The sequence below is a fragment of the Hetaerina americana genome, unplaced genomic scaffold (genome assembly GCF_022747635.1).
Source record: "Hetaerina americana unplaced genomic scaffold, ioHetAmer1.1.p SCAF_2, whole genome shotgun sequence".
Taxonomy (NCBI): Eukaryota; Metazoa; Arthropoda; class Insecta; order Odonata; family Calopterygidae; genus Hetaerina; species Hetaerina americana.
Genome location: NW_027286763.1, coordinates 36,172,753 through 36,195,765, shown reverse-complemented (window position 1 = coordinate 36,195,765; position 23,013 = coordinate 36,172,753). Strand labels below are relative to the sequence as shown.

Genomic DNA, 23,013 nt, shown 5'->3' with positions numbered 1-23,013 from the left:
AGGCATCTTTAAGCGTGTAATATGTTGCAACATGCTTTTCTTAGTGTTTTCTCCCTAAAGAGGTATCACAATACTTCCCATTGAGGCATGATTGTTCATTTCAATAGAGATCAACAGAGGACGTGAGTATACCACAGTGAAAGTAGTGACCTGAAGGTTGGTTTGAAAAGTGAGGGTAGAGATTACTTAATATTAAGCCCAACGGCGAGTGAAGTTCTACTATACGTGTAAGAGTAGAGGAGCCAATTCCTATCGTCGTGAAGTTAGGTTTTCCAGGAAGACCTAAAACCCGACATCACTCCTCTTGGGTGAAGCTGTGGGTGCCCAGAGGCGTCACCAGGAATCGAACCCGGGTCGTCCGGTCAGTAGTTCAGTTCACCATTACCTCACAAATAATAATAATGAACAATAAATAAAATATTGACTGGATTATACTTTCGGCAACTCTCCTGACGTTTATTGTGACAAATTTATCAAAATATACCACTAGATGCAAGGTTTTCATTTCTTTTCCAAGAATACATTATCGTAAGGCCAACATGATATCGTTACAAAAACAAGGATTTCGCTTTGTGGTAACAGTCAGAATGAAATGGATATTATATAGGAATCAAAAGCTAGAAAGTATTTTGAATAGGGAGCAGAATCAGTACTAATGTAAGAAATAAATTCGTTAGCCCTAGTAAAGAAGGCGTTCTATCAGAAGAAAAGGCGACTAACGGCCATCAACACGAGCATAGAGATAATAGTATGGACAACAATTAAAATATCTAAATCGAGCATGTTTATCAATGTCAAAAACGCATGGGCAGGAATAGAAGCAGGAAGTAGAAGGCTGGAACCAATGGAGAAATGGTGCATCTGGCAAATAATGCAGGTTAAATGGAGGAATAGAATACCTACCGTCAAAGACGAATGAAGAAAAGAAATAAAGTGATTATCCGAACCATTCCTTGGATGATGATGGAAGAAAATCCTTCTCACCTCGTCACTTACAGAAATGGTGAGATATATATTAAAATCCTCACGTCGTTTACTTTCGAGACATGCTCAGTAAAAGAAAGCCTAATATTAGTCCTAACAATTAAATAACTCTTCAACTCCCTTCTTCCAACTTCCCCATCCTATCAGATGCTTGGATACTCTTTTCTCCTTTGTCACATGATGGATTTTTTCATATTTACCCTTTTGGTACTTTGGTTTAATATTCCTCATCTTGAGAGTTTCCTGGCGCAATATCCACTGTTTTCTCGGTCAATGTCCCTCTCTCAAACCATAAATACGTCCCTTGTATATCCATATTGTTTGCAATTCGACTCTCAATCATGCTCTCTACATAACGTTAAACCCCCCTTTCACCTTCGTCTATTAGTGGTGCATGGAACCCACATTCTTTCATGACATACTCAAGTCATCGCACCATCACCCCTGTTTTACTAAAAACTGCATTTAATTTTTGCGCATTTTAGTTGACGCGCATATCCTGCATTTCCCAAGTTTTAATTCCTCACAATTGTGCCTATGAATAAACTTAAAATTCCAAGTTACCTCTTGGGTGATTGGTATTATTTTATGTACCTAATCTACGTGCAACCAATAAATGCCTTTTCTGGCACCATTTGGACGTTGTTTCATTTCTTCATATGCTACAAACAAATTTCACAAATGCTCTATCAATGAATCAATATTCATCACAACCTCATCATACTTATATCAACCATTCTACAATTATTTTTATTAAATACTGCACGCCCATTAGCTCAGTTTTTGAGGGGCAGTCAAATGAAAACCGAACACCCGCTACAACAACCAGTCCACGCATCAACAAGGACATAACCCAACAACTGCGTGTGCCCGTGAGTTGCCACTATGCAGTTCTCCTACCACAGAGTTGGCAGTGTCGATATGTAAAAAGGTAGCTTCTAACCTTGCTTTCTCAATTTTACTCATTTTCATAGCAGCTTCCTATTTTCTTCATAGACCTACATTTTTTCTGCTCGTATCATTCGTATTATTTCCTTTATTTCTCGAAATGTTTGCGCAATTTCCTGTTTCTTTGTTCACATTAGGTTATTCTGAGCTCCTCATCTTTATTCGAAACAATCCTCTTAAATGCGTCTTTCTTATTACATTCTCATCATATTTCCTTGCAGTTTTATTCTCAATTGCCTAGGCGTTCCAATATCTCTTGCTACACACTTTCTTCCCATACTTCGAAGATTTGGCCTTTTCCACTATCAGCTCCTACCATCGCCCTTACATCATTAGCTAGCACTCTTGTCTCTTATCTAACCACCACTGTAATCAACCACAAAATTTGGTTTCATACACATGGCTAAGAGTAGAGTTTACCAAGTAACTTCCGGTGTGACGTATTCACTTATCAGGATAGGGAGGTCAGTTCCTTTCCTTTCTTTTTGTTAGTAAAAAAGGCAAGAAAATTTTTGCGTTAGCAAATTACACAGCTTGGGTAAAGTTGAGGATATTCAGAGCCACTGGTGCTTGAGCCCTTGGAGCCGAATGCTCTTTCCACTTGAGTTCAAAATCCCAGTCTCTAATTTAAGAAAACGCAGTTATCAACCCGAAGGTCAGTTTGGGTAAGGCTTATCTAATACTAAACCTAACGACGTGTGAAAGTTACATATCAGGGCAGGGGGCCAGATCCTTTCCCTGTGCCATCTATTGTTCTGCAGGAAATCCTTGTATCCAAGAAAACCCCATTGCTTGGGTGAAGCTGCGGGTGCTCAGAGGTGTCCTCGCAAATCGAATCCGGACCCTCCGGTCAGTTATCCAACTCTCTATCCTTTGGACGTCCGCGTCCCCCACTACTACTATCATATGCAATAAAATCAGTCGTGCTCTGAAAATCAGAATCCCCCATTTGTCTTATCTTTAGATCATTCCTAAATGCTTGTGCGAGTATAGTATAACATACCACTGCAAATCATGTCTTTGAGACAAAAAATCCTTTTTCCATGAACTTACTGAATAAGAAGCACTTCCATCATTCTCTGGAGGTCGTTCATGATGGGTCCATTTGGATCCTGCCGCTTCCTTGATGTGGTGAGGCTTCTCCTCTGTCCATGTCTGTCTGCCATGAGAAGGAATTGTTTTTCCTCCTCCTGCTTGACGACATTGGAGCGGGGAATTATTTCTGCTGTAGCAAGGTCTACCAAAACGGAAAGATGCATTATATGTATATAATTAGCCCCTTCTCGCATATTAACGGTCTTTTATTTCCTCTAAGTTAGCCGTAGGTGTGCTGTTATCATTCGGCCTTGGCTTCTTGTATCTGACCTCATCACGTCTGCGGGAGAGTTTTTCTACCTTTAGGTTAGGCGCAACCGATTTGGCTTTGTTCCAGGTGCACATCAAGTTGTTCCGAAGTTTTGCTTGATCTCTTGGGAGAGTTTCACGGCATATACTATAGTGTATAGCCTATAATCTATAAGAGAAGTTGGCTCTGCAGATACGGGAAATGCCCTGCGGAAAGAGGTTGCCAAAATATGTCCTCCGTTTCAAAATAACAGTTGTTCCTCAAAGCTCAACTGCTTCATCTATTCACGAAATGCCCTCTATTTCAATTAATCAGCATCTCAAATTATTTTGGTGGACTATTTATGTGCCTGTAATTATTCTTTTCAAACTTACGGCGAGATACCTTGGTAGAATACTTTTAATAATTAAGGTTAAAGTTTTCATCCCCAAATTGATGGTGATAATCGCCATGTGTTTTGAAAAAATTATCCAAAAAATAAGCAAGGAATAAGGTTGAGCTAGTAGCACCTTCAATAAATCGTCATTTTTCGAAAAAATTAGTCACGGCGGAAAATGTATTGTCACGGCAATGTTTTGATAAAATTAACAGTAAGATATGTATGATAGTAGACAATATTTTAAATCATCGTATAGCCGGTTAATCATAAAGAAACTGGCGTATAAATTAATTTGGAAAGGAGTGGGCCCAAACTCTTTTAAGTTAATGATTCAAGAACACATTGCTTCTCTACTTAAGTTTCTTTGTAGCAAATGATAATTCAAAGATCAGAAAGTAGATAAAATTCTGTCCGCGAACCTTTATAATTGCCTGGACAGCCAAGAGATATTAGTCATCGTCGGATTGTGGGTAATTATCCGTGCTACAAAAATGTTTACCTGCTGCGAGTCCCTTAGGAGGCTCCATGTCGGGCCAGCCCTCGTTTAGATGTCCTCAAAAGCCATCATCATATTTTTGCAACGTTAGATAAGCAAGGGCTGTTGTTTCCCTCTCTTCATTCCTGAATCAGAATACCACCCAATCACACAGATGAGTCATCCTTCGATAAAGGATATATTCACGCCATTGTCAATTACAGGGTTCGTCCGGAAAATAAGTGTACTGAGCTCAGGAAAAAAAATTTATTACACTTTTACATATCTTAAGCTAATATTCCTCAAATAGGATCCTTGTGAGTCGATACACTTGTTCCAGCGGCGTTCCCATTCCTGGAACGCTCCCGCGAAGGCATCATCGGGAACCTCTCGAAGACTCGTCGTCGACCTCTTCTCTGCCCTCCACGAACATCTTGTGCCACCGAAAGATCATGTTTCTGGACATGGCTGACTCCCCGTAAGCCTGGTTAATCATACCGACAGTTTCGGTAGACGATTTTCCAAGCTTTACCGCAAATTTGATGGAATAACGCTGCTCCAAAAACTTCGGCATCGCGTTCCGTGACGTGGGTCGAGCGTGGAGGTTCGCGTTAACAGAGCTCCTCACTACACCACAGCTCAGAGCCGACTGCCTTTTTCAGCGTCGCTTGCCAACATACCCCCCTCCAATCGCAGCCCGTCAGAGCGGTGCTGGGCGCGCCTGGAGCCCAGCCCAGCCCAGGAGTCAGTACACTTATTTTCCGGACGAACCCTGTATGTCTTCAACGTTGAACCTTCTTCTGCCCATATTAGATCTTTCTTGTAGTAAGAGGTCTTCTAACTATGCACGCGCCAGCCAGATCTCACGTCTGAGATATTGCGCGAGCGAAGGAACTAGAAATGCCATCGGCAACGGAGACGAATGGTCATTATCTAGGGATTGCTACACGAAATACCCCTCAGATTTTATTATGAGGTATCCACCCTTCCTCTCACTGTGTTACGCGAATCAATAGAGCCTTGCTCCAGTGTCATTAGCATCTCGACAAGCAAAAAATCCAAATTTAATCAGACAAGAATATGCTGTTTTGACAAGTTGCCAAATAATTATGATGTAACTGATGTCCCTTTAATGCGTTGTCACCGGGTAGTGTCTCATTTCCAAGGTGTGGAATTTCAACTTCAAAATCTAAAAGTTAAAATGTGTTCTCTAAATGTTAAGAGTTAAAAATTGAGTTATATTCCAAGCCTCTGTCAAAATTTCCAAAGGGAAATTTGCAGTATTTATATGAAAAATATGGAGGCATGAAAAGTGTTTATAAAACAAACGGTAGAGGGAGACATTCCTTTGTTTATATAAATCACCTCTATAGGTACAAATACAATTTAAACTAAGTTTTTCCGTTTTCAGGGAATCATCGAGGTCGTCATAGACAATAGATACTTCACATTTCCCCGATATTTTCATTAAATTGATTTGTTTGATCTAATGACATATGTAGAAATATTTATTCCCTGGTTGAATCACTACTTGACCTAATACTTAGAATTAGGCTGAGACGCCAACTTTGCCGTAGGTCTAGTTCATCATAAGTTATTTGATCTAAGACAAATTTTTATGCTGCTATTTTTGAAAATTATTCTGTATGAATTTTTTTGTATTTCATTATATTTATGAATGTAAATAGCAATCTAAAAATAACATTGATAATTTTTCGATTTTATATATTAGTGATTCTCTTTCCTTACAATTTTCCCTATTTGTGACCATTTTATTATTTTATTCGGCTATTTTTTTGTCGGAACGTCTAAATCTAAATAAACTCAGAGCGCTTCCGGAGTCTTGATGGGATTTCTTCATCATTCATTTATATTGTTCATATAAATGATGCCATTTTTGATTTGGAATGCTCTCACATATGATCCACTTGATTGACGACGAACGAAAGGTCCAATAATTCATGAATTCTAAATTCACGCCGAAACAATACCACCCGTTCGCTATTAAGAGAGCAAACGTTGGCAGAACTATATAAAGGAATATATTGCTGTTTATTTGGTAGCCATACAAGTTATTCAGCTTTTTTTATAATTTTTTCTTACTGCGTGATAATGATTTTCTCGGGTTAATTACCCAAAATCTTGGTAACAAAGTACATTATAGTTATAAGTGGTAAACCGCGTGCCTGTGAAGCGATTTCGGGCACAAATCTTCAAGCTGAAAAGACCATGTGCTCCCCGTCGCAAGTCCCCTCGCTCGCTCGTTTGTTGGACTGCATCCAAATGTATTCATATCCCATCGGGTGCTGGAATGGGATCGAAGTTGGGAGGAGGGCACCTGAGGGTCTGGGAACGATCTCATTGTGCATGGCCCTCCCGATTGGCACCTCTCTATCTATTGTAATGACTTACACATTCACCTCTTCCCAGCTCTGCTGCGAGACCTATTGATTTTCAGAAAGTAACCTCCGAAGCAGGGGTGAGGGAGGGATCGGTGGGGGTCTGGGCATGCGGAAAAGCTTCATCGCTCGGTGACCGACAAACTCTGCGGGAATCTATCTTTACAATTGTTATGCTACCTGTGGATGATAGCAGCTGCTCAGTGTATTCACCTCTTGATTGAGTAATACGAAAAGTTCATAATTTATATCGGAAGCAAAGAATCTAAACGTTCACTGTGCCATATTGCCTGCCCTGCCAAGTTATAATGGAGGACGAGGAAAAATTAATTCAAATCGCTGTTATCGGATTTTTATAGGCTATGTATCTTGATTGCGCTGACCTCAATGATGTTTCCGTGAGGTCAATCATTAATTACAATCTGCACATAAGTACTACGGAACAAAAAAATTATTGCAAATAGATAGTTGCTTAGGCTAGTTCTTATCACAAAAATGTGCTGATCCATTCCTGAGTCATAAATCTTGCTTGCCTTCAAACGAATTCGAACGGGTTTTACTGAGGAACCCATTCATTCCTTCACGTGAATCTCCTTGCTCTCATAGCCCTGGCGTTGCTATGGCGACGGCTATATCTTCCCAGCAGGCGGCGACGGACCCTGTCATGCAATGAAGCGGTGGAATTTAGGTCGGAGTAGGATCGCCCGTGAAATGAGGAGTGACAGAGAATTTTAATGAAAAAGATATTCCAGTCGTGACGAATATCCGATTGGGATAATGGAAGCAGAAATATGTGCTTGGTCATTAAAACAAATAAATATCACTTACGTTCGAAAGTTTTCAATCACATACCACAAAATATTAACAACTGTTCAGAGATATATATTTTATTAAATGTAACATTTATTTTCAACAGTTTCAACATTCATCTCAAAATAAAAACACACATATTGTTTAAAACAACAAGAATGTCTTAAGCGACTATTCTCAACCTACGGGAGGGTAAATTCCACTCATTTTATGTATCAACATCCTCTCTACGAAAAGCATTACTCGTCTACTTTTTATTTGCTAATATTACTTTCACATGTTAAGTCATATTGTCATAGAGTTTTGGTGGGCTTCTACAATGTTAGCGGGCAAACATGTAATAATACTAGTTACTTAATACTTTTATATATGAGATACTGACTGCCTTAACAGTTCTAGACGAAAATTCAGATGATGAAATGAATTAATACATTGATATAATCATGGACAATATTAAATGCAACTGAGGTTTGTGTGAGAAAATCAGGTTATGTAAAAAATGGAATTATTTTGTAAAGTATCACAGATCAGGTTGATTTAATTATATAAACTTATTCTCAACGTTAAAACATCATAATACCTATCTAACCATTTGGTTTTACAAAAATACATGAAGTAATATTAACTCCTTTGCATAACAGTTAACTAGTCAAAACACACCCCATATAAATGAGCTACATTGTAATACTAAGCTATTTATTAATGTTGGTCCTTATCATACCAAGTAATTTTAATGACAACTTAGTTTGGTGGGGAAATTTTTATGCTAGGTTCATAGAATACTTTGTTTTTTCCCACGAATATTTCTTTTAAATAACAATACCGTTGAGTGAAATTTAGTTTGATAGAAAAAATAAATAAAAGTTTGAAATTAAAAATTCAAAATCTATTGCCCGTAAGACATCCGTTCCATTTTATTACATATCTACATAAGAGTAGGTACTAAAACACGATTCTATTTAATATTTAATTTTCAACCATAAAAAACCATTTAAAATGATACTTTTTGTTTTAATACTTTGGTCCACTGAATGCATTGTAAGAGGCGTTATTATTCACTATGGAGAGAGCAGGAGAGACCAATATTACAAGCCTTTTGTTTCCCTGATTATACAATCGAAATATTTCCGAGAAGCCCGAAATTTAGAGCTTTGCGGCACTTATTTCTTTATGATGAGAGTGATAACTTTAATACCAAATCATGGTATTTAATTAATGATAAAATTAAGGCCCACCTTTGCCATTATGCCATTAGTTAACTTAATTCTGTCTTATAAAATGCATTAAATAATTCACACCTGCACTGAAAATTGCTCAATGCTCAAGTTTGTGGGGGCGTTGCTATTGACTTTGGCTAAGGTGGTCATAATTATTTCATTGAAACTGTTTCATTGATATTCATTAAAATTTTTATTTTTCTGGGTAAATTAAAAAAGTAAAAGGACTAATTCGTCCAAAGACAAGGTTTAAAGCAAATGCTGCATCAAAAAGCTCTAAAAATGGAATCAAAAATCTTTCCTCTCCCGTCTCCTGTAAAAATTGTCCGACTAGGTAAATAATGCGATGAATTTTTCGACTTGACACCAGAATGGCGCTCACTTTAGGCTCCTTTCAGAAGGTAATTTTATTACGCCTTGATTTTTCCTAATTCCATGTAAATTCCAAACACAACAATCTTGGTTTTGAGAATGCAACCAGGTAGGTCACATGCAAGCTCTAAATACATTTATTTGGCACAAATAACACTTAGCTCAATCGTATTATTTACTTTGATAATTTAACATGTAAATTAAAATTAAGCTTCGAGCGTTGATTTTACATGATATAATAAACAGTTGACTCAAGCCAGAAAAAAACATGCTTCTTTCAAGGGAACATTTTTTCACTCGTCAAATTTTATTCGAGTCTGATATTTTTTTTTCGGTTAATTATTATCATCGTAATTATTATCATATCATCTCCTTGGAAGCAAACTCTAGCACCAATGCGAGTATACTTTTCCCTTCTTTCCCAAATATGCTCGGTCAATTTCCATACCCTCCTCTTCACTGCAAAAGCTTCACCATGATCTTCAGACTGTCGTGAGGTGGGCTGGTGGGAAAAATGATTTTCCCATCGCTGTCCTTGTACTCGTCGTACATGACCGTGTGGATGGGCTCCAAGCCCGAATGTGCCGCCATTTTCTGCGAGAAGTTCCCCGTCGTGTCAGCTTTGATCAGTCGGAACCCTTTGCTGCGGGCCAACTCCACGCTTCGTCTCATGAGTTCATTCGATAGACCCCTCCCTCTCACGATTGAGTCCACCTATGGAATAAGAAAAGAACGGAGTATCGTGTAAGGGGTCATTTTTTTGCTCACCTCTTCTCGTTCACGGCATTGTGAGATCGAGGCTTTGTTTTTTTATTTAACTCGCAACCAGTATCTAATGGTGCCATTTTTTATATTTTCACTGGCTAATGTCACAAACGCATTGTACATATTCTCTAAGCTCTAGGTTGTAATCCAACGCAACATGCGTTGAAATTGAATTAGTGAATTGAAACATGCGTTTTTCAGTACGTTTCTATTTCAAGAAATGTAGTTTTCTTGTGGGCAATTTACTTAGTTTCGGCATCAAGAACACCTTGCATCTCCATTGGAAGAGTTTATTTCCGGGTAGATAAATCTTTAAAAAAACATAATTTCACAGAAAATGAACTAACAAATAAAACAACTAAAAATTATCTTTGAACAATTCACACTTCTTATTTCATGAGAAGAAATCGTACTCAATAATTCGCAGCTATTCCCATGCATGAATAAAAATTATAGTGTTCGAGAATTTTCGATGATTAACTTTTAAAATTACCCAGGATCATCTTCTTTGCTTAAAAACTACATGCGGCCTTTTTGCAGATTTTTTTTCTGAATGAAGACTTTTTTCTAATGCTCTCTCGATACATTGAGAAAATATTGATCACTGTAAGTGCACTGGAGTAATCCGTGAGTAATACCGTGCTTACCGATCCCTGCACAAAATTCACCATAGCTGAAAGCGAAAAAAATCTTTAAATGATCCCCTTCAACCAATTCCTTATTTTTTTAAATATAAAAACGCTTACCTTACTAATATTGATTGACAATTAGTAAAAAAATATCAAACGTAATTTGGATGGAAAAAGTAAGAAATGTTTAGGCACTGAATAGGATGAAATTACAAGCAGACTGATCAACTCACTAAACCAAAGGAGCTGGACAGGCGACGCGGTAAGAAAAAATTGTTTAGTGAGGATATACTCGTAGGTATAGTGCGAAGTAGAGAGGAAATAGAAAAGTGAAAATGATAGAGTTTTAGGTTAACGCACGGACGAAGAGAAAGATATTTATTTATTAGTACCCTGCAAGCCACCGCTAGGGTGTGTGGCAGGGGGTGAATACACAACAGACTAATTTGACCCAAATATTTTTACCCCAACCGCGGCCGGACAATGTAACCCTAATCCCTTATCGTTCCTGGAAAAAATGTTATCTTAAATCTATCTCTTCCACACTGAATTTCTCTAATTTTACTGACATGCTCTCTCTTACTGTAGTACGATGGGAGTAATTATACATTTTCAACATCACTACTAAAAAGATATCCAATTTATTCAAGAGATTTAATTCGTAATTAAACCTTCACTTGTGAGTGATTCCCAGCCTATTTCGTCTAATATTTTGGATACGCTACTAAGTTTATCATAACAAAGTTTTACAAATCTAGCTCCACTAAGCTGCACGCGATTCGATTCCGCTATTAATCCAACTTCATGAGGAACCCATATACTAGCAGCATGTTCCAAATGAGGCTTAGCGACCAGCGAAAGATAACATTTCTCTTTAACCGTTTATCACATTAACCCAGTACTCTTCGAATAAATCCTAAATTTTTGTTAGCTTGTCCATATATTCCCCGTGTAGTATGTTTCACCCAGGAGAGGTCTTGAGTGAAGGTAATGCCTAAGTATTTAATCGAGTCTACACTTCATATTTTTCTACTTGTATTCCTGATGCAGTATGCGTTCGGGAGGGCATTGCTCTTTTTCCAAAATGTATCACTACGCAGGCAGGCTTAGTAAAGCGATAGCTACTAGACATAGCTGGAGGCAATATATTTCCTACGATGATAAAAAAATGAAACTTAAATTTACTTCTTGGGTTAGCGCATCTTAGGTCAACGACTTGTGAATTTTAGACACTTTTCTGCGACTGTTGCAAATGTTTAAACATACCTCATTATTAATATTGAACATTATAGCCCCCTTGCAGCAGGCCCCGTTCTGTAGACACTCATTCTCTGAAGGATTGGGACAGGGAAATTTTTTGCAGATGTCTTATTTGTTTTTTAGTACCCTCTCGCATCCTCTCCTGTGTGACCGAGGATGCAGACTAGTTATATATTTGAAGATTTAGTAAAAGAATTGATTTTTGGGAAATATGTGCAAGGAATATTCTCGGCCCAGTTAAAAAAAATGTGAAAACAAAAAAGCTATTTTGATTTCCGTTTCCGTTGGCCCTACAGGGCTATAATATATTCCACAATAATAGTTTGATTACGTTTTATTGCTGTTTCCTTATTGCAAAATATGCCCTTGAAATTTAATGAAAATATGAGGCGATGAGAAATGATATGCATGACGAAGGCTTTAGTCAGAAGCATCTCTCCGCTTCTTAGTTGAGGAAAAGAGTCGTTTTTCTACAGACGATTTATTTAAGGCAGCCATAAATAATTTTAAATTATAAAAAAGATTATTTTCTCAAAAAATGTGCATATTGTAGCAATGCTCGTTTGACGGTTTTCAGTCCCTAATTGGATAAAATGTTCCTAATCTAGTCTGCAAATTAATACTCGCAATACGTAGTGCGTATGTCCCTGATAAACCGTGCGTTTGAAGGAGGAGGGGGTCTCGTCTCCGAGTTTACAAAACATTTACTGCAATTTCAGAGGAGTGATGTCAGTGCTTGACTACAGCGTTGCCTCTGAGTGGTGAGAGGGAGGTTGGGAGGGAGAGAGGACGAGGTTGAGAGGAGGCTTCAGAGATGAGGATAACTCCAGAGATGGGAACGGGAGAGGATGGGGATGGGGGAATGTGATGTGCTGGGGTGGGGGGTAAGGGAGGCACGTGGAGAGGAGGAACAAGGAGCGGAATGGGGTGCCTGTACGAGGAGGAGGCAGACTGGGCGAAGGAGGGAGTAATGAGAGGGCGTGACGGTTATTCGATTGCTGGCGGGCGGGCGAGGAGACGGTTGGGGGGAGGGGGATAGGAAAGAGGTTGGAAACAGGGGAGGAATGCCTGTGCAGGGATGGGGAGTGAGAGGGGAGAGGATGAGGGTGTGGGGGTCGAGAGGGTCCTTTTTGAGGGTGCGGGTGCAGAGATGAGGGGCGTAGGAGGGTGAGTGAGGCGGGGAATGTGTAAGAGAGAGAGAGAGAGTTAGTGGTTTGGGGGTGAGACTACGTCCCTCCCCCGAGCCCCCCCCCCCCAGTAGACAGGGATGTGGGGGTGGTGGATAGGTTGGGAGGGATGGAGGAATGGAGGGTGGATGCGAAGGGATCAGAGGATTCGCAGTGAAGTGAAATGAAATGGGCGTAAAACGGCAATTCTTCCCAGCAAGGACTTTGCGGCTTTAATGCAGAGCTATGCTTTAAAGGCGCTATCGCAAACGCTTGGAATTTGATTTGCCCGACATCCAGGCGCTTTAAATTCCATTATACTCTTTTCCCCGGGATGACTGTACTCTGTTTCTGCAGAAAACGCGGAAAATTGCGGTCCCACTCAAAAAGGCATTCCCCGCTCATTAAAAAAAAAAAAATTCCGCCCCTTGATTCGTAACGCGTACAAGATTACAGCAGAGACTGTTGGCAGAAATAATGCATGCAGACGAAAGTCTACGATCGGCGTTTAAAGCTCATAAGTTTTTATAGTAAAGTGTGATTCTTGTATTATAAACTATTGGTACACAATTTATTAAGAATATAGAGTGTACTTGTATATTTTTATGGAGAATTTCTTTAAGAGTCTCTTTAAAATAGAGCTGGTACTCCTTGATAGGCGCAATTACTTTGCCAGGAGAAATACATGAAAATGCAGGAAACATACCACTCATTATATTTGAGAGAGAAAGATAAACACTGGCAAGTACCTCGCAAATTTATTTCGCGAAATTTTACCATTGGAAATTCATTTCGTATATATTTATATGAAGGGAAAGCGTATTTAGACCAGAATTAGACACACTATGTATAACATACGAAAATACGTGTTGTTTAGTTTAAATACTATACGAGTGTTATATAGGCATTTAAATTATTTTCAGTTTGGAAACACTGGATTTGAATTATCTTTTATCTAATACTCGCCGATGTTAAATGACCTTCAAGTGAGAAAGGTACGTCGTTGATGTGTTTAATTTGCTAGAAGAAGTGCACAAGGCTGGGTTCTCATTCGAGTGAGCTTGAAGTAAGACTCAATCGAAGCAATTATTCAAAAGCAACTCCTTTGACTTCTTTTCTGCTTCAATTCTTACGCTAGGAGCATATTTGATCTGATATCCGATCTTTCGAACTATAATTTCCCCGGAGAAATATTTCCTTCCGTTTTGGAATTTAAAGGTTACTATATGATCTCGCACTTCCCCACTGATTTACCCCCGTCATTTTGAAACTCTATCTTCAAAAACATATTTCTACGTTTTCATTTGATTGGTCTTCCCCTAGTAGCAAATCGCGTGGGTTAATATAAAAATACACATAAATTCCTACCCACAACGCCTAAATGCAATCGGCGTTTATAATACAAACTTTCGTGGTATAGGTAAAGAAGTTTTCTTTGCAATATAGTTACCCCTTGTGTCTTTTATACCACCTCGGTTTCCATTTAAATTTCAAATATCTTCAGGTTTGCGTAATAATTTTTTTTCATTTTTAGTTATTAATTCTCAATATTTAATGTTAACCAACATGTGTAATTAAATGGAGAAGAAACTAATTAAAGTTTATGTTCCGGTTGCATTGTTTGCGATGTTTCGGCGGCGTTGGAGAATGTGAGATTGTTTTATTATGTGGACTGTGTGAGGCTGATTTCATTTCAAAGACTAATAACGAGGGAAAAATAAATATTCATCTTTCAATGTTTCTTAAACCTTTTTTTTCTTACTTAATTTTAACTTTGTCATCATGAACATCGTATCAACATGACAACAGTAACAAATATGATCATCAAGTAGAATCTATCGAATATCTGGATCCATTTAACGTTAGGGATAAATCTTTTCGATTGATAACATATTAGTTTTTAAGTGGAATTAATTTTATCCTGCCTGTTCGCCTATTCTGCAATATGAGATTAAAATCAAGGAAAAATTAAGACTGAAAATTTAAAAAAAAACCTGGTGGGGAATTAATGATTGGAATATTTCTGAGTTTCCTCGCTGAATGGAATCACTCATTCAAATCATAAGAAATATGTTCTGAATTTATTACGAAAAAGTCTTGTCCAAACAAACCTAAAAATTTGATAATATGTATTGTTTCTGTTTGAAGGTAAATATCAAGTAGACAAACGAAAGAAAATGTATCATTCTCATGTTTTGTTTATACCACGGATAGTATGTCAGTATGAGAACAATTAAAAATGTCGCGAAAAATTATAATTTGAAATTTCAATTTTCCGAACAATGTCATCGTGAGATTAAAAAAAAACTTGTTGGCCTAGAAATGCACAAGTTGAACTTGGAGTATTAATGAAACGAAAGTGAATCATTTAAATTCTATCTCCGATGGGAGTCATGGGCCGTAAGGTGCTACTATTCTTAGTATACTCTTTTGATATGTTTTACTCCAGAAATCTTTGTAATGTTCTACTTTTTTGCAACTTCCGTTTTTACACGCCTTAGCGGCGGGTTTCAGGGTAATAAAAAATTTAAATTTTTAGTAGCCAACATAATGCATATTGAGGTTCACAAAAACCATTTCACAGACGGTTAATAATCATCGAAATAATCTCAAATTTGCATGACTTGAAGCTTAGAAATCAATAAACTGCTATTTAATTTATTTTTTAAAAACACCATCTACTCCACCCCCATAATGTACCCCCAGGAGAACCGTGAAAATCAGTGCCAATCACTTCCATGGGTGGGAGCACCTATTGCCGTACCGCTGTGTAAACTACTGGGCATTCATGTAGGCATAGAGTCTTAAATTTTATTACCATCATCTTTCAGCACACTAGGCGAGGTGTCTATAAAATTAGAGAGCATAAGTGTAGAATGGATAGATTTAATATGTAAGTTTTCCCACTAACGATAAGGGAACAGAATAATATTGTCCGACCGTACGACGGGGAAAAAGTATTCAGGTCAAAATTGGTCTGGTGTGTATTTACCCCACACCACACACCCTAGAGGGGGCTTACAGGGTACTAAAAATACTATAAATGCCAAATTGTCACGTAGACGAATGGGTCTTGAAATGTCTTTAAACGGGTCGTAAGAGCACAGTGCCGAAAGCGAATTTCGGAATCTAAAAGAGGCACTAAAACGAATCGCTGTAGGTATATAGTAGAAAAGGACGTTTGAGCATAATCGCAAGCGACCTACGAGAATAGTAGAGAATTGAGAAGAGATTCATATTAAACAGGATTTTTCCAATTAAAATAAAAGTTCACTGAATACAAGGAGCATTGCTGTGCATAGTATACATACATACCTGCGGATGTTTAACGTAGGAAAAGAGAAAGCTGTGGGAAAGAGAAACCGAAAGAAAGAAATACCAGCAGCTATTCAAAGAAGCTCTTCTGTCTTCGGCCACTTCAATTTAGATAGCTATAAAAGGGTAGAAAACAATATATATTTTAGCGTGATTACGTCGTATCCTGAAAATGAAATCTTTATCTCTCTTTTACTCTGGACTGGACTGGCATGTGGGATCTAGAAGTTGACTGCACTACAAGGATGAAATGATTAGATAACTGTCACCAGAGGAACTGAAGTTTTGAAATATTTTTATCAAAAGGATAAGGCATTCAGTTTTCTTTTGGTCATTCGTTAGACATTAGACAGCGGCAGGAAAAACGTTCATAAAGTGCTCCAATATTTGTTAGCCTTTAAAAATTGAGATAAATACGAACGCGGATGATCAGTTGGTGAAAAATGTCATTTTAACATCTCAATTCAATTCAACCTAATCTTTCTTAGAGATGTTGAAAACCTTTTTTCGAGATTTATAAATATTCTGATCTTAGCATTTGTTATTCCACCTACATTCTTCATTTAATGTCTACTAATGTATTCGGTCTGTTTCCCTTTCTGAAGATAAACACTGGAGTAAAGGTCGGGCCAACTCAACACTTTCCTGGTAAGTTTCAATACTGAGGAAGATAGTGAAGGCTAAACCTATGGTGTAATTTGGTTGAGTATCATCACCCCAAATAGCGACATCGCTCTCATTGGCGAAAACCTTATCTATCCACGCCCACAAAGAATGCTAAGGTTACGCAAAACAAATAAAGGGCACGGTGATACACAAGCAAAGCCAACATAGCACTGGTTCATCGTTCATTCATATATCGTGGGTATCCGTGAGTTTCTTTGGGAATACAGATAACATAGAATGGATATCCAAATGTTCGACTCAATCCAAACATGGCTAATTGCATGCGGACATGAAATGTATATGAATTGTATATACATATACGCTGCTCGTATATGCAGCAGAACGGCTTCAGATGTATTATCCAGGTTCTTCAATCATTTCATTAAATAATGAAGTTTTTAAAAGACAATCATAATTAAAATTTTATATCTAAATTAGTGTTCATTGCATTTTAACAACAATCTAACGCGAGACGTCCGATGTACTACCTTGATCAAAAAGTTCCCGGAATAACCACCGTGTGGCGCTCCCATCGTTCCGATTTGAGTTCTGTTTTTTTTGTTAAATTGGTACATCTGTTGTTGATATTCCCTTTAAATCTTAGTGTCATAACTTGACATTTGCAAAAGTTACGTAGCCAAGAGTACATCTATCTCTGTGTGTCTGGGCGATTTTTTACAATTTCAGAAATGGATTTAAATTTGCAACAACGAACTTGTATTAAATTTTGAGTAAAAAACGGATTTAGTGGCGCACGGACGTTGGAAATGTTGGAAAAGTGTTTCGGCAACGATTCTCTAAAAAAAACGGTCGTTTACCAGTGGCACGAGCGGTTCAGAAGTGGTCGTGAGTCAATCGAAGATGATGAACGCAGTGGCAGACCATCGACATCGAAAGTCGGTGAAAAAATTGATAAAGTAAAAGAAATGTTGGTCAATAACCGCAAATTAACCATCAGAGAAATAGCGGAGGACTTGAACATTGCCTATGGATCCGCCCAAGACATTGTGGTTAATGATTTGGGTTTCCGTCGTGTAGCATGCCAAAAGACCTCAATTTCATGCAAAAAAGAGACCGTGTTGACGTCGCAAAAGACATGATTTGCGAGGCTGAATCCGATCCCACATTCATCAAAAGGATCATTACTGGAGACGAGACGTGGGTTTATGAGTACGACACGCAATCCAGACATCAGGCAAGTGAATGGCGTTCACCAAATGAGCCGAGACCAAAAAAACCACGTCGTTTTCAGTCAAAAAAGAAGGCAATGCTGACGGTTTTCATGGATTACAACGGTGTAGTGCATCATGAATTTTTGCCAGAAGGCCAGACAGTAAACAAAGAGTATTATTTGGGCGTTATGAGACGTTTGCGTGAAGCAATTCGCCGAAAGAGACCAGAAATGTGGGCAGAAAACTCGTGGATTTTGCACCATGATAACGCACCGTCGCACAGTGCTATCATTATTCGTAATTTTTTGACGAAAAATGCAACAAATACCATCCAACAGCCACCGAATTCACCTGATTTGGCTCCCTGTGACTTCTTTCTGTTCAATCGAGTTAAAAAACCATTACTGGGAACGCGTTTTAGCAGCCGAGAGGAAGTAATGGAAAAATCGCAGGAAGCACTGATGGACATACCGAAAACCGAATATAAAAAATGTTTCGAGGATTGGATCAAGCGCTGGCATAAGTGTGTTGCAGTCGATGGGGATTACTTTGAAGGGGACAATATAGATTTAGATGAATAAACTTGTATTTTTAATTTTCTGAATAAATTCCGGGAAATTTTTGATCAAGGTAGTATGTAGTGCATCTGAATACACGCTAAAAATCTCTGGATATGTGTAGATGGATATCCAGCCATGGATTTGCATAACAGATCCATTTATATCCAATTCGTTAATGGATTGGATATGCGATGTATTGGATGTTTTAGATATCCGTTGGATATTTCGTGCTGCGCGGGAATTTAGCCGCTTTAAACTGCAGCCACAATTTCGGGAAAATTAATTAGGAAAAATTATTTTTTCAATTTTGACAAGACGATTATTTAGCTTTGCATATATGAAGTTCATGGATAGTTTGAAGCATGGTGATACCAATAGTACCATGGTATGAAGCGAGCCTTTTATTATTATTGACCCATTTAAATATTACAGTACCGACCAGGGCATGAATAACACTGACTTGGGCACAAGAAAACAATTATGATCAGGGAGATAACGTGGAAGCCTTCATTGGCATGGGTGAAATTCATACCGAAACGATCCTCAGCTCGAAAATCCTGTCCACGTTGTAGCGTTCAAAGAGGGACAGCTCCTTGTTGGCGTCGTTCAGCAGGCCGAAGATGCGGCGGAACTTCGGGTCGGGTGAGTGAGCCAGCTGGCGCTCGGCGACTTCCAAGTCCCCGGGCCTGGTCACGCCGTTGAGGGCGACGCCGACGACGCGATCTTCTTCTCCGAGAGTTGCCATCAATGACAGCCCCTGCTTCATCGTAGAAAGACTCATGCTCTCCAGCTCGGCGTGCGGCGCCCCTGGGTGGGGGCACAGCCCCACGGCCCGGTTCAGGGGCTCGTCGAAAAAGAAGTTCGCCCTTAGGTGGCTTATGACATCGGAGAAGCGATCCTCGGTGATAATGGCGAAGGAGATGGCGTCGTTGTTATTGGTGCCCATGGCCCTCTTGATGAGAGGAAGAGAGCGCCACGAGATACGTTGAAAGGACGGATTGAAAAGCATTAGATTCATTATCTCCGAGAAAATTGAGACAAGTTATATTTAAATCGGAACGTAATCAAATGCTTCCAGAAAAATTCAGTCACAGGAGGGTTCAGTGAATTGATGAGTAGGAAGGGAAAAGCAGAATGGACTTAAAACATAGGTGACTCGGAAATATATCTACGGTATCTTCTGAACGTTTAAATCATGTGGAGGATGGTCAAGAGAGTTAGGCTACACTATTGGTTTGACTTGAAACGAAGCTCGCAAGCAAATGAGTGCGAAAGCTAATGTGCCATCTATAGCCTCGGAGTCTGGGAGCGGTGTCTGATATAATAACACTTTGCCGGGGAAAGCGGCGGGAAGGGGGAGGGAGAGGAGGAAGGTAAAGGTAAGATTGTGGAGTGGAAGCGGTCGTGGCGGTCGCGGAGGAGGAAGTAGTGGTCAGCGGTGGCCTTTCCGTCTTTCTCACCTATTTTTTCCCCTCTTCTCAGCAACGGTTAGAAAAAAATGGATGCTTTCCCCGAAGCGCTGGGGAAGACGCTCACCAGCCTCTCGCGGGATCCCGGCTCCCTCCGTACGGAAACGGGGCGAGCTCCCAGGGACCGTGCGCTCTGGGTGGAAAAAGAGCTTGGAATGGGAAAATCTAACGCCTTCCCCACACGTGAAGGGTTGCCATGGTGATGTACGCCGCCGCTCGAAAACGATCGAGAGCGGTGAGGGAGCGTGCGCAGTTTGTCGTGGGCCAGGCCCAAGTTGAGAAATAATTGGATCTCTCCCGCAAAAATGTGCGAGCCTCAATTGGCATATTCATTGATTATATTACATGAGGGTAAAGCATAATTTAAGATAAATATTCTCTGATATATTGGACCGGTGCGCTATTATGGACAGCCCACTCAGATCTAAAAATAATAGGATTTCTCGCGTTGTTCTATATCGCTGTTAAAACAAATGAATGAACAACGAAATCGTTGTATCATCCTACACTCATTACTTTTGGCGCACGAATAAAAAATAATAAAGCCATTAAAGGCTAACAAATATACAAATCTGTTATTTCGTAATTAAACCTTTGATTTAAATGATTTGCATTTAAAATTGTCGTTCTTTTCGCTGAAAATATAATTCTTATTGAAAGAATAGAGTTATACTTAATATTACAACAAGAAAGAGTGAAAATTAATTGCTAATGTGACTTACATGTAAATGTAATTGTCACTTGGAATTTTAAACGTAGTTGTAGGAAATAATATCAATGCATAGACATTTTGGATAGTACTTGTATAATGCCAACATTTGGCATACAAAATTATTGTCTATATTTATTCACAAAATTACAGAATATGATACTTTAAACATGTAATTTTAATGAATGATGATTGATTTTTCTGTAATCTCATTTTGTAAGATATCATACAGGTATTAGTTGAAAAATTATTTTAAGGTACATTCTTTTCCATTTACCCATGCATGACATGAAGCTCAATTATAAAATTCCTCATAAGGTGGATGAGATTTTCAAGTAATATTTTCCCAGTGACATGCACTTCTGATAGTTTCATATGTATCCATATTCTGGGATTCAATAGGCACTTAAAAACTGTTGTAATCAACTCAAAGATTGGTTTTATAGATGAGAATGGGGCTCACCTTCTATGAAGAACCTAGGTAGTCAGATTTCGCATGGGAGTAAGCTCCTTTCTTTGCACCCTATACGATTTCCCAGGAAAATTTGGTTATGAAAAATGTCTGGTGCTGGTAGTGCTCCAAGATATTGCCCAGATTTGAAAAAGGGACTCTCCAGTCTATAGCTCATTTTAATTTACACTAGGCCACTAAAATAGAAAGGTTTGTCATGATGCTGTTATATTCACTATCATATGTAGCAAAATAAAAAAGAATATTTTCACTTTTCAGCATTCATATTCATGGAAAATGACAAAGTATCTCAGTTGATTAGCAGTTCTTAGTGCTGTCCTGTATTCACACTGTTCTATGATTCCCACTCCAAATATAGAAGGGCAAGAATGAATTCCATCAGTCAAAAAAGTTGTCCTTTGGAAGATATTCACTTTAGTATACTGTCATTACATTTCATATCATTTTATGAGAAAGCATTTAAAATGAAACAATAGGCATACTAACATAGGTTTGACTTATCATTTAAAATAAAAATCTCCACCCTAGCTTTAAATTTGCTTCTTTAATTGAAGGTAACAATTAATTCAATCATATTAATTGATAGAGGATTAAATAATTATATATTTATAAAAATTTCATATATTGCCAAATTTGTTAACTTTCATTATACAATGATGTTCATAATCACTGCAGAAAAAAATGCAAACAAATTTTTCATTTGAGACAGATTTTTTAAATTACGCATTCCACAGAGTCAACGTAAAACTGTATATTTCATGAAAACTTACTGAAAACTATTTGGATATTGTTCCTCCAGCTGGATGATTTAGAATGGATGAGTCCAATGGTATTGAAAGAACAGCAAAACGAGTCTTGAGACATAACTAACATCCTTATTTCAGAATCACTTCAATGCACTTACAATTCATGCACTCCACTATCAGCCTTATTCAAGAAAAAAAATGTTTCATCCCTCATTTCTTTCCAAACAAATATGAAGTTTTAAAATACAGAATATGTGCATTTTATGCATAAATGTTTTCTAAAGAATGTTGACATAAAAATATATTTTGACACAAATTAAATTATTGCATTACATTTAAGCATCAGTTTTCAAACAATGCTGACAATTAATATCAAAGCTTTTCATTTCCCGAGAATTCCATTATTTTACCAGTATTAATCTTACATTTTAACACCATTAGCATCCTTAAAATTATACTGAACAACAAAACAAAATTGGATATGCACTTTGCAAAGCATTTAAAAAAATTCCAATCCACTTCATACTAGCAAAAATAATTGCTAATTGCATTATTTGCATTTTATTTGCAAATAATTTTAGATTTATTACCTCATCATATAATAAATCACTCCTAGTCAAGTATTTCTTTTATTTCTCATAGTCTGACTTTTCTGGTTACATACATTTGATAATGAAATTAAAAACAATAGGCAACACCATTCACAGGATTTACAAAGAAAACATTGAAATTTGCTGAACTATTAGGTTGAGATAGGAATTATACCTCTCTTCATCCTTAAAATGTAAAATATCTCAAACAGACTTTGGATTGTTCAAAAGAGATAATCATCTCATTCTGAAATGACATAATAGAGCTTTGTATTCTATATCTACAGAAGGAAAGAAATATTTCAAGGACTTAGGGTAAAGTGAAAATAGCAATTATAGATTTTTAGAATAAGCAGTTCTATATCAAAGGGTCATTTATCTATTGGATGTTGGTCACCCTTATTTAAATCACGAACTGGATATTCAATTCCTATCAAGTAGTTTTTTAGGGAGAAAATAGGACGTTAGTTTAGATGATGTTCAAATCTTAAATTTTTGGTATGCTTTTCTTCAAATGTTTTTTTAACTACTTCCTTCATTGGCAATAGAAACCAATGTGTGGTAT

At 38.0% G+C, this 23,013-nt stretch overlaps 1 protein-coding gene across 2 annotated transcripts; it reads right to left on the bottom strand.

The window, feature by feature from the left end:
- Window positions 1-7,446: 7,446 nt before the first annotated feature.
- On the bottom strand, window positions 7,447-20,114 carry AANATL7 (Arylalkylamine N-acetyltransferase-like 7). Of its 2 annotated transcripts, XM_071585329.1 has the most exons (3): window positions 19,923-20,114; window positions 18,995-19,414; window positions 7,447-9,643 (listed from the first exon to the last, which is right to left on the bottom strand). In XM_071585329.1, exons 2-3 carry the CDS (start codon window positions 19,406-19,408, stop codon window positions 9,386-9,388), a joined length of 672 nt encoding a protein of 223 aa, XP_071441430.1. In that variant the 5' UTR covers window positions 19,409-19,414; window positions 19,923-20,114; the 3' UTR covers window positions 7,447-9,385. The 2 variants fall into 2 exon arrangements, with proteins under 2 accessions (XP_071441430.1, XP_071441429.1); XM_071585328.1 differs by lacking the exon at window positions 19,923-20,114 and having other exon boundaries at window positions 18,995-19,897.
- Between the last annotated feature and the right edge of the window lie 2,899 nt (window positions 20,115-23,013).

Bases quoted from the DNA above. Each gene is read 5' to 3' on its own strand.
- AANATL7 (XM_071585328.1), bottom strand. From the start codon at position 19,480: ATGAATCTAATGCTTTTCAATCCGTCCTTTCAACGTATCTCGTGGCGC. The intron at 9,644-18,994 runs GTATGAATTTCA...CTTATTCCATAG, and splicing joins TCGAGCTGAGGATCGTTTCG to GTGGACTCAATCGTGAGAGG.